At 38.4% G+C, this 12,606-nt stretch overlaps 1 protein-coding gene across 2 annotated transcripts in view; it reads left to right on the top strand.

Moving 5' to 3' along the window:
• Positions 1-12,606, top strand: part of wnk4b (WNK lysine deficient protein kinase 4b) — a 63,137-nt gene that overhangs the window by 23,923 nt on the left and 26,608 nt on the right. For both annotated transcript variants that reach the window (XM_051887544.1, XM_051887542.1), the window contains exons 2-4: positions 1,619-1,791; positions 3,752-3,972; positions 4,655-4,812. In XM_051887544.1, coding sequence (XP_051743504.1) covers positions 1,619-1,791; positions 3,752-3,972; positions 4,655-4,812 — 552 coding nt within the window. The remainder of the gene's footprint in view (positions 1-1,618; positions 1,792-3,751; positions 3,973-4,654; positions 4,813-12,606) is intronic.

The following is a 12,606-nucleotide window of genomic DNA, read 5'->3' as shown; positions in this document are numbered from 1 at the left end:
TTTGTGAAGCAAAACCAGTTTAGTAGCACTTATCTGAGGGGAAATTGTGGGTGGGCAGGGAAAGCAACTGAGGGAAGGAGAGAGTAAGTTTCACACAGCTGTTTTTCCAGGACTGTAACGTGGTACTTCCTGAAATAGCGTTGTCAAAGATGCAACAGCATTCCTCAGCAGCTCTGTCTAACATACAAGACATTGGATCTTCTTTCCTACTTTCCTTGCAGTACCATATTTCTACATTACTCTTATTAATGCACTCTCAACACTCTCATGCACTCTTCACCCTTCACTCCCGCCACCTTCATCCAAATCTGTCAAGATTGTCCTCATCTGCCTTGGTTACATAACCAGCTGTCTTTGCTCCACATTCAGGATGTTTCAGATCTATCAGAAAGATGTTTTCGATTAGACTAAGCACCTGAAATTAGCCTTTTCACTGAGAATTTCAAAGTTTTGCGCCCCTGGTAGGATTGTCTTCCTGAACCAAACACATAATTCACACATGAACTCATTCTGAACAATTAGTTCTCTGTTTTAAAGATGAAAAAACACCCAATTTGAGTGTGTTTTTGCTGGTTACAGGCTGACAAACATGAGCATGAGGCAGTCAATGGTCCGGTTGACCTGAGACTGAGAGGGTCCCCCATGTTATTGGCACCATCTGGCTGTGCCTTTGACAGGTCAAGCTGTTTGAAGAGCCAGATGTGGAATTTCAAACAAACTTAGGTGTGCTAGATGTGTTTTTACCAACAACTTCTGTCAACTACCTCCTCTTTTTACAGAAAATTATGCAGTTCAGCCTTTAAAGCCCAAAGCCACAAATCAAAGTTATGAAAGAAGACAGCACTGTCAGGTTTTCCATGTGCGTAGCACAGAATCTTTTAGCATAGAGTGTGTGCCAGCTTATGGATTTGGCACATTTTGATGTCTACTGCATTTCTGATACTTTAAAAACACAGAATAGCTGCTAACTTGATTTACTAAGTTGTGTTTTGATTTGTCAGGGAATTCTGGTCTGTTTATTCTCAGTTTATTTGCAGTGCAGTTTGGAGACTTCTTTCTCAAGTGACCCATGAAGTTTAGGGGAAAAGTATATGGATAATTTCACTTGCTTTTTGACCTCCTAAATTCTTTTTTTAGGAACCAGGAAAAACCTTTCTATCAAACATAGCTTGAACACTACATCTTACCCCTAACTCTAACCCTAACCTCCCCTGAAATGAGAAGGATATTATTGTTTTATAAGAACATTGTTCAAACCTCCAACCCTTAACCTAACCATAAAATTTGATTGGTCTATAGGAATGTTGTTCCATGACTAGCCAGATTGATCCAGGAACATGTCCTACTTGGAGAAATCACATTAGCAAGTTAAACTTCAAAGAAAAGGGACTAAATGGCAAAAAAAGACTTTAAGTCATAATTTGAGACCTGAAGGTTGGTTAACAAATGTTGTTTTGAATTCTCAGCCACTGAAGTCCCTTTCAACTTGAATGTGGTTCAACTTCAGTTGACAAAGACCTGACAAAGTGTACAAAGCTTGCCATACTGTATGTCCGATCATGTATCAACATGAATGTTCTAACCCATAAATTTACTTGAAAATGTGTCTCTTCAACAGACCCGAAGGCTTACGAAAGTGGAACGGCAGCGTTTCAGTGAAGAGGTGGACATGCTGAAGTGCCTGCAGCATCCAAACATTGTCCGTTTTTATGACTCCTGGAAGTCCACAATGAAAGGGCAGAAGTGCATTATCCTTGTGACGGAACTCATGACGTCAGGGACACTGAAGACGTAAGTTCAGTCTGTGCATAGATGTGCAAAATTACTACGAAACTACTTGCAGATGGTCTGGCCATTAGAGATGCCAGTGCGAAGACAAGAAAAGATGTTTCTCTTGTAATTGAACTTCTGCTCATTCTTGTGCATTCTCACACGAGACACTGGAGCCCAGCTGCTTTTCCAATTCTTTTCCCCAGAATAATAAACTGCACTTTGTCATTTTGCAGACACATTTGTTAAGAGTTGCCAACCATAGAATAATTGCAGTCATTTGGAAAAGTGTTTTGCTCAATAAATGGAAGATCTCTTTTTATTGAGCTCACTCTCACTCACAACTTCTGAACCTACGGATAACAATCTTTAACAACTATGCCCCCACCTGTATCTTATAAAATAAATATTATATCCAGTCCTTTGGCACTGTTTATTAAAGGGTTAGTTCACCCCAAAATGAAAATTATGTCATTAATTACTCACCCTCAGGTTGTTCCATGCACGTAAGACTTTCGTTAATCTTCAGAACACAAATGAAGATCTTTTTGATGAAATCTGAGAGATGTCTATCTCTCCATTTACTGCCTTTGCAATGACCACTTTGACGCTTCAAAAAGTTCGAGTGGTTTAGTCCACATTTTCTGAAGTCTTGATCACTCCTTATGATGAATAGATTTAATTTAGGATTTTACTCGCATGTAAACATTGATCAGCGAACAAAAGCAGAAATGAGGTCAAGTCACCTTTATTTATATAGCACTTTTTACAATGCAAATTGTGTCAAAGCAGCTTTACAGTGATAACTAGCAAATAATTTTGGCTGCACAGCAGCTCTTAAATAAAATTGTGTCATTGTCCAGCTTAAATAAATTCAGTATTGATTCATTCTGTTGTAAAAATCAGTAGTTATTAATTTAGGTAATTTATCTATATATCAGCACTGGAGAAAACAGTGATCGTCCAGCTCAGTTCTGTTTGCATGCAAGGGTGTCAATGCAGGCAGATCAAAAACATTGTTGAATATCAAGTGTCCCCAACTAAGCAAGCCAAAGGTGACAGCGACAAGGAACCCAAACTCCAACAGGTGACATCAGGTGACCAACAGGCGACAAAAATGGAGAGAAAAACCTTGGGAGAAACCAGGCTCAGTCGGGGGGCTAGTTCTCCTCTGGCCAACAACGAACAGTGCATGATCATGATTCAGGCAGCGTTACAGATCATAAGTTTGATTAGGATCGCAACAGTCAAAATATTTAATCCAGTTCCGTCTAGTTGAAGATCATATTCATCACGCCGTTATGGGACGGTTTGTTGGGAATCTGTGCCACTGGCTGACGTGTCGGTGAGGCCTTCACAGGGGATGATCTAGTTGACGCAATCTCTGCTGACACTTCAGGGCTGCGTTGTCATCATGTCTAGGCACAGGTCCTCCATCTGATCTGGATACGGCCCGGATACGGCCCGGATCCAGCTGACTACGGTAAACCTTGGGATAAACAGAGAGACTAATATTAGCATAGATGCCATTCTTCTTCTGATGTAACGAGTACATCTGGTGTTATAGGAAGTGTTCCCGGTTCCTTGACATAAACTGTAAACTTGTCCCTCAAATCTGATTGGTTGATTAGAATGCTGCTCCAGGATCAACAAAGATGTTGATCCAGGAACATGTGAAATCACGTTCACTCAATTAGCATGTTGCTAAGCTAATAGTGCAATACTCTAATAATGCATTATGGAATTGGCTTCTTCATGAAGTATACACATGATGCTGCCTCAGAATTTTAATTTAAAATTTAGCTACTATAACTAAAATGCTTACCTTTTGGACTAACCTTCATTTTGAGAAATTCCCTAAAAATGCTGCCCCTTGTAGGCAGTTTACAATGTTTTGGAACAGAGCACAAATTTGTTTGCCTTTTGTTGTTTGTATCTGTTTATGAGCTTAAGAGTATTCTTGCTTGCTGTTTCCCTGTAGGTATCTGAAAAGGTTCAAAGAGATGAAGCTAAAGCTTCTCCAGCGTTGGAGTCATCAGATCCTCAAGGGCCTTCACTTCCTGCACACCCGAACGCCTCCCATAATCCACCGAGACCTTAAATGTGACAACATCTTCATCACTGGCCCCACTGGATCTGTTAAGATTGGTGATTTGGGCCTAGCCACTCTCAAGAGTGCCTCATTTGCTAAGAGTGTCATTGGTAAGTTAAAAAGCGCTCAAAAAGTTTAGTGCTTATTAAATTTAAACTTTACAATGTCAACAATTTGTCTTCATTCACTCCAGCAGAACTTTCTTTGACCTTCACAAGAGTTACTGTAAATAGTGCCCTGAGCTACCTCTACTATGGGCTTATCTTGTTTGTTTTCTCTGTCAACTGTATTTATGCCCCAACAAGTGCTTGACACAGATTTCTCACCTTGCCTATACACGGTGCTGCATATACCACATTAACTCATTAGCTCAGCATTGGCTTGACACGGTTTAAAATCTGATCTGCTCAGATTAGGAGAGTTCATTGACATGAATAAGTAAAGAATGTATGACCTGGTACATCAGGCAAACCCAACCAATAGCTCAAGTTCCCAGAACTGAGTTTTCAAGCGTTGCTTGTTCAGTATCTTAAGTGTTTGTGGAAGTCTTCGCCCTCAAAACTAGCTCAGATCTTAAATGTATTGTGCATGTTTATGAGTGCACGTTTAACATTAAGAGACTTGGTGGGCCAAACAAAGCTCTGGGATCACCACTGTGCCCTTGAGCAAAACATTGTAACCTAGGATACCACATTAGGACTGTCCTTGTAACTTGTATGCTTTGGATAAAAGTGCCTGCTAAATGGCTGCCTTAATCCTTATTTTTTGACATTGATCTTTACTTCCACATAGGAACCCCAGAATTCATGGCTCCAGAGATGTACGAGGAGAAATATGATGAAGCTGTGGATGTTTATGCCTTCGGCATGTGCATCCTGGAGATGACCACGTCAGAGTACCCTTACTCAGAGTGCCAAAACGCTGCGCAGATCTACCGCAAAGTCACCAGTGTAAGTCAATCCTCGCATCTGTATTGCAAGGTTGAGATGGATGTCACTGCCCTGGGCTGCACTTAATATGTTATTTACCGTCAATATACACAACATTGTCTTGTCAGGTTACATGAAAAGTATCACCTCTTTCTCTGTCTGCGTCTCACACGTACTACACATGCCATTTTGTGAAACCATGCACCAATTCTCTGCTCTCTCAGCTTTCCACCACCTACTTCATTGGCCAACTCCTCTCAAAGAGGCTCCAAAGCTTTTATGAGTCCACTAATGGTTGTTTGAGGCCTTCATGAGGTGCTCAGTGACATTTCTTTGCAACAAGGGGACAATTAGCCCACCTCTCTTGAGCTTCTACTTAGAGATGCTGATCTCGCCCAGATCTCTAATCAACCCCCGGTTAACACCAGAATCCAAGTTGATTTCTGATTACAGTGCTGCAAATGTGTAATTTCATTGTACTTGTGTGCAATGCATGCTAACCTCAAACTTGGGTGAGCATCGAGTTGCATGGTTATAATTTCTTCCACAAGGGGTGACTTTTTCCCTTGGGACGACTCTTTAAGAGTCTCAACTAATCAGCATGTTGATGTGAATAATATACAAAGCAAAAACGCACAGTTAAACAGTTTTAGAACAACACTAGCAGCATTGTTGAATACAGAAGCCTTAGAGGAGATCCATTATTTTGTTAGGAAAAGTGCCTGATTTCCTTTTTCTCGTCCTGAAACCACAAGCAGTATTTCAGTTCCATTTATGATGTATTTAATGGCCAACACATGTTGGAGAAACACTTTTCCAATTCACTATATTGTCCTGTCCTGCATCATGGTTTGGTGTTGGCCATTCAGTCTTCAATCAGCACGTCCTTTGGTTGTGTTTTGTTCCTGTTTTCCCTCACCGACTAGTGTTATAGCGTTGTCAAGGTTAGGCCCTATCAGATTCAGCTGATAAGGAAAGAGGAAGGAAAGCGTGAATTAGCTTGCAGTCATTTGTGTGTCTGACATGACAAACAGACGCCACCTTTCATCCTGCTGTTCCTGATACAATAGAGCAGTGAATTTGTGGCATGTGTGGCTCTGGCTTTGAAGTTGGCACGCAGAAATTACATGGTTGGTCAGAGAGGACATTTCCGTTTTCCAGAACGCTAAGCAATAAGGATAGACAGAGCGAGACAGTAGCATTTTTCCAAAACGTAGTGTGCTGCCAATCTAGGCTACATTTTTAAACATTATGGGCTTTTGATGCAGACAGATACAAAATCTAAGGTAGTGTCGTACATATCCATTGAGGTGAATGCAGTCCCAGAAAGCACTGCAGCAAGCTTAGCGGTATATTTGTATATGTTATATATTTACATTTATCCAAGTATACACTACTGTTCAGACGTTTGTGGCAAATAAGATATTTTTGATGTTTTTATTTTTTTTAAAGAGGTCTCTTATGCCAACCAAAGCTGCATTTATTTGATTATAAATATAGTAAAAACAGTAAAATTGTGAAATATTATTACAATTTAAAATAGCTGTGCAAGAAACTCATCTTATTATTATCAATGTTGAAAACACTTGTGCTGCTTAATATTTTTGTGGAAACTGTGATAATTTTTTTTTCAAGATCCAATGATCATAAATAGATCATTTATTTGAAATATACATTTTTTTTTATCTGTTAAAGTTTTTTTGTCAATGTAATACATCCTTGCTGAAAAAAAAAAAAATCTAATTCCTATATATATATATAATGTATACTGACCCCCACATTTTTTGAATGGTAGTGTACATGTCATTATTATGTGTTGCATTTTTTCTTGTTTTAAACATAAATATAATGATAGTTAGGCCTATTACATTTTATGGTTAAAAAAACAACAAAAAACATTTAGTTAAAAAATAATGTTTTGCGTTATTTCAATAGTCCATTTTAGACAGTCTACTAACTATAAGTAACTTTGCAACTACATGTCAACTACCTCTCATTAATTTGCAAATACATGTCAACTAACTTTAATTAGAGTATTAATAGACTGTTTGAGTCCGGGTTAGCAGAATAAGTTGACATGTACTTAACAGTACTAGTAGTAGAATGTCTGTTGGGGTGCATCAAAATATAGTGTTAGCAGATATTATTCAGAAACTCTACTAATCTGTCTACTAACTCTAATGACTGGTTGACATGTTGTTGCAATGTTACCTATAGTTAGTAGAATATCTAAAGTGGATTATCGAACCTAATTCTTAATTCCCACTGTAATTCAAGCAAGCCTTATTATCTTACATTCATTTTTATAGTTGTTTAAAAATGTTTACTAGGACAAAGACAGAAATACTGATTAAGACAGTGATTTTTTTTTCTGCGTATGTATATCTTGTATATCTCTAGTTTGCATGTGTATCTTGTATGTCTGTATTTGCATGTCCATTTACATCACCAACTCGCACCAATCATAAATCACTGATTATGACTGTTAATTTTCACACTGCACACAGTGGATCAGCTGTGCATGATCTAAGAGTGTGGACACAAGCAATACCATGGCCCCTGACAAGCGTGGGAGGGACACAGAGGAGTTCAGTGGGGCAAAGTGGAGCCCAAAGGGGTCGAACAATGTGCCTGAGCATCAGCTGATCGGAGACTGTGTCTCAAAGGCACATTCATATTTGATCCCGACGGGCCCTTGCACTTCCCTGGGTTAATGAAAATCATCCTCTGTGTCGCCGGGGGCTGAGAGCGTGGGGTTTGTGATACGGCTGTCATGATCTGTGGAGGAGGCGTTTGACCCTGGCATGTTTATGAGAGCTAGAATGATGCTGTTGTTTGTAGATAGCTTTGAGTTCTGTTTAGACTGCGAATGAGTTTTATGATCTGCATAAGCCTTTAACAAGCATTTAAGAGATGGGAAAAGGAATGTTCAATTGTTCCTGGAGCAAAGGAAGTTAGAAAGACAAACAGCAGCTTTTCAAAGCTGTTTTTCGAAAACCACACATCCCAGGCATCCCAGAGAGATGAGGCATGTGTAACACAGAAAATCATTTACATGCAAACGGTGCGCATTGCAAACAACAGGCTCCCCTCAGCCATGCAGTTCTTTTTGTTTACGTTTGTTTTAGGCGATGTGCAAATACCACAAAACACATGAATTTTGTGGAGGATCGAGGTTGAGCTTCAATATTCCGAGTCTTAAGTGCACAGCACGTTCTCCAACAAACACAATCCTCAATCTCACTGTGTTTGTTTTTCGGATAGGCCTGGGCGGATGGGCCCTCGAGCGCAACTTTATGAACTGCTGTCCCTGCACTTAAAATTCTTGTGTTGTTATGCCACAGGGTTCTCTTGGTGTTTTAGGGTTACCATGGCAACGCAGTCTCTTATTTAGTTCTTAACCTGTCATTCTTTCTAACTTCTGAAAGTCATATTGTAAGGTAAAGGTGCTTGACTCATTCCTGGAATATAACAGCCCTCAAGAGCCTCATACCTTGCAAGTAATAGGGTCACCTTTTTATTTATTTATTTAAAAAAAAAAAATTAAGCTATAGATAGATAGATAGATAGATAGATAGAGAACGACAGATAGATAGATAGATAGATAGATAGACACAGATAGCTATAGATACAGTATGTTGGTAAGAAATATTGTTATAGCTGCAGTCCGTAAGTTTTTTCCTCTGTCGCCATCTCTGTTTGAAACCTGCAATTGCAGTTATTTGCGTAATTATCATCTTTATGTGGGTTGTGCATCGGCACAGCTCCTCAGCGCAGATCAATCTAATGTTTGCTGTCAGTCACCGCATCGGTGTGGATACTGTACTTCAGAATCACAGATTGTAGTGTTGAAGTATGACCAAAATAAGAATTTTCACTGGAAAATGTCATCTGAACAAGTAAGTAACATGTCTGCCACTTTTGTTCTGACCAACTGAGAAAAAAAGCATTACAATAAATTGCGCTGCCAATGGTGATTAAATCTAACGATCGCTTAGCTCGGATCACGTCTAACCATGCAAATTATTATTATTGTTATACTTTGTTCTCAAATTGTTAATGTTAACAACATCAGCATTGCGTGACTATGTGTATTTAGTGTGTATTAGCATTAACTGTAGATTTCAATTTCTGTAGCCACTCCGCAGTCCGAAGTCTTTTGCTTTTGACTACGGGTGAATCTCCAGTTGTCACTGATGATTGTCATTTGGACCTTTCTGGATTACAATCTACCATCAAAATGATAAATTTAATTATTCCAGCTGCTGTGAGAAAAGGCTATAAATGATCCGCCATCTGCAGCATCCTCCATATGCCATATAGCCTACTAGTGGGACTCCTTCTTCATGTAAACAGACGTCACGTAATGACGCAGAGATGAACAGCGGCGTGCTCAAATTTCCTGAGGAAACCCACCAGTACCACTCAAATTAGAAAACATTATTACAAGCTTACCGTTGTGAATCGGGCTAAGGTAAGGAGATAGTTTTGAACACTGGCTGGTTATGTACTTGATAAAAAATTGATTTTGGATCATTTTTAGCCAAAAAAAGTTATGGACTGCAGCTTTAAATATATTTATATATTTTTACTTTTTATGTAAATTAATTATTTATTTAATAATATATATATATATATATATATATATATATATATACTGTATATATATATATATATATATATATATATATAATTTTTATATATATATATATATATATATATATATATATATTTATTTATTTATTTATTTATTTTTTCAACAGACATGGTCATTGAATTGTGATGTAAATGTAATGTTTATTGTCCTGCATCTAATTTTAATATATTAATATATTAGATTTTGTATTTTTAATATCAGTTTGGTCTGTTCATCTAAGCTAAATTTCAGTTGTTTCAGTAATGCAATGCTGTTGTTGTCACAGCTTCAGCTAATTAAGTGTAATACAATTAGTCTCTCTTAGATGTGAATCTGAGTGCTGTATTGCCATGGGGACAGATCTGTTCTCATGAGGTTGTGGAGGCGTTAGGACCAAACTTACTAATGTTCATGTTATTGGGAGGGCGAAAGATTGTGTAACACCTCTGCATATCAGAAGTGCTATAATTAGACCATGTACAGTACCCATTGCTATGAAGACTGTCTCCTCATCTGCCTACACATAAACATAGATAAAACTTTGATGAAACCTCATTATATTAAACGTACATGGAATATGATGTTTCTCCAAAAAAACAGTGCACCTTGATCGTGAAAGTGTGTAAGCTTTTTCTTTCTCTACTGTATGACCTCTAGTGTATCTGCAGTGAATTGAGTGACATGCAGAACGAGAGGGAAACAGACAGATAGAATTAAGGCTGGATCAGACGTTAATTATGTCTGTTAGTCTTTGTGGAGCCAGTGATGTCACTGAAGCATGTGGTCGTACCACATTAGCTCAAATGATAGAGCATGGCGCTAGCAACACCATAGTTACAGGTTCGATTCATAGGTAATGTATGTACTGATAAAATGCGTAGCTTGAATCGTGAGGTAATAAACCTGTATTTATCTGACTTTCTTTCATCCATGGAACAGAAAAGAAGATATTTTGAAGAATGTTTTAACTGTTTTGCCCATAAAATGGAAGTCAATGGGGTCCAAATGTTGTTTAGAACCCCACTGAGATTGAGACATTTTTTATAATATCTTATTTTGTGTTCCACAGAAGATAAAAGTTATACAGCCACCATCATGGCAGCTTAAACCGTTCTGGCAGCTGATGCCATAAAATAACACTGATGTCATGTTTACATACAGTGAACACTGAGCCACACATGATGTATTTACTGAAACATGTTACCTTGCTGTTTTTTTTTATATATATTTAGCTTGCAGTTCACCCCATGCTGCTTACCTGTTAAATGCACAGCTGAAAAGCCTTCCCATCAGGCTCGAGGTCCGTGCCAGCAAGATGATTGTGGTCAATTAGCAGAGATGCAGGAGTAAACTGACCCAGCCTTTTCACTGCAATCAAAAGCTTTCAGGTCGATTTATTGGCTTTGCATGAGCATAATGAGTCTTGCCTGTAAAATGAACAAAAATTTAGCCAAGCTAATCAACCTAATCACAGTTCTCATGAGAGAATGTTTAGATGTAAACTACGGACACGTTTGTGGGGTAGTGTTCATGTTTAAATGCAGTGTGAGTACATTAATGATTTGAAGTTCAGCACAGTTTGTTTGTGAAGCTTCCAGTTTGGTACACAAACAAGTGGCGTTTTTAATGTTGACAGCTAGTAAGGTTGGCATGTCTTTCTGTAATCTTTGGGGAAAAGGTCATTTCATATCTACAACTTTGATGTCTTCTTACTAAGAGCAAATGGACCCGACAGGGAAGGGAATCGTATATGCTCATAGTTTGCTCTTTGATAGCTCTTTGATGCTGTTTGTTATGTTTCATAAAAGTATCATATGTTCAACCAAAATATTCCTTAGGAAAAAGACTCAGTTGTTGACATAATAAGAGATATGAAATGAATGGGTAAAATTAAAAACATTCAGTTGTTTAACATTAGTTAATGCAGTAACTAACATGAACTAACAATTTTAAGACTGTTACAGCATTATTTATTAATCTTGGTTAATGTAAATTTCTACATTCAAACAGTTAAAGTTATAAATTAACATGAATGTATTTTGAACAAACATGAATATAATAATTAACTGTTTGTAATTAACCCGTTTGTAATTAACATGAATCAACCCGTAAGACCTTCGTTCGTCTTCGGAACACAAATTAAATCCGAGAGTTTCTGAACCACACAGGCAGCAATTTCACTGCACCTTTTGAGGTCCAGAAAGGTATTAAAGACATTATTTAAAAAAATGTGATGAGAATACTTTGACGTAGTGAACGCAGTGCAGAGCTTCTGTGTTCTACGTCTGAACGACGGCTCATTATTGGCCGGCTTCTGCGTCAGCATCACTCACATGCGTCGTGCTGCTCATGTGTGCAGCGTCGGCCAATACTGAGCCCGCGTTCTGACGTAAACATGGAAGACTGCGCTGCATTCACTACATCAACTGCTTATGACAACAGTTCACATTGTTAAATAAAGTCGTTATTTTTGTTTTGTTTTTGCACACAAAAAGTATTCACGTCACTTCATAACAGTAAGGTTGAAACACTGTAGTCACATGGACTATTTTAACGATGTCTTTAGTACCTTTCTGGACCTCAAAAGTTGCAATGTCGTTGCTGCCTACAATGTTGCAATGTCGTTGTTCAGAAACCCTCGGATTTTATCAAAAATATCTTAATTTGTGTTCCAAAGATGAATAAAGGTCTTACGGGTTTTGGACGACGTGAGGGTGAGTACTTAATGACAGAAATTGACAGAGTAGCATTATAACAACTTTCAATACACAAATGTATCTAATATGATAAAACAGCGCTGCTTTACCCCACATACGAATGGCCGGAAGAAGCGGAAGTGGTGACTGCAGCATAATAAAAGTTCTGCTGCTCTCAAGCTTTGTGTCGCGCTCGTCTCTCATTAGCAATCGCTCCAGCACCCTCGTTTCTGCTCACACAGCACTCGGACCTGCTCTGCCTCATACTACAGTAACATTAATAATCTCATCCATGAACATGATTTCTGCCCGAGTCCCGTCCCGATTCTTTTCCACCGGCTGAAGACAACACATCCCATGATTCCATGAAATCAAGGCGTCATCAAGCTATGCCTTTGTTTTTGTATAAGCGACCTTGTTAAGTGTGCCTTTAAGATAACATAATAATGTTAACATTACGATAATTTTAACTGATGTCATCAT

The sequence above is a fragment of the Ctenopharyngodon idella genome, chromosome 3 (assembly GCF_019924925.1).
Source record: "Ctenopharyngodon idella isolate HZGC_01 chromosome 3, HZGC01, whole genome shotgun sequence".
Lineage (NCBI taxonomy): Eukaryota > Metazoa > Chordata > Actinopteri > Cypriniformes > Xenocyprididae > Ctenopharyngodon > Ctenopharyngodon idella.
Note: the sequence above shows the minus strand (reverse complement) of the source record. Positions and strands in the feature narration are given on the sequence as shown.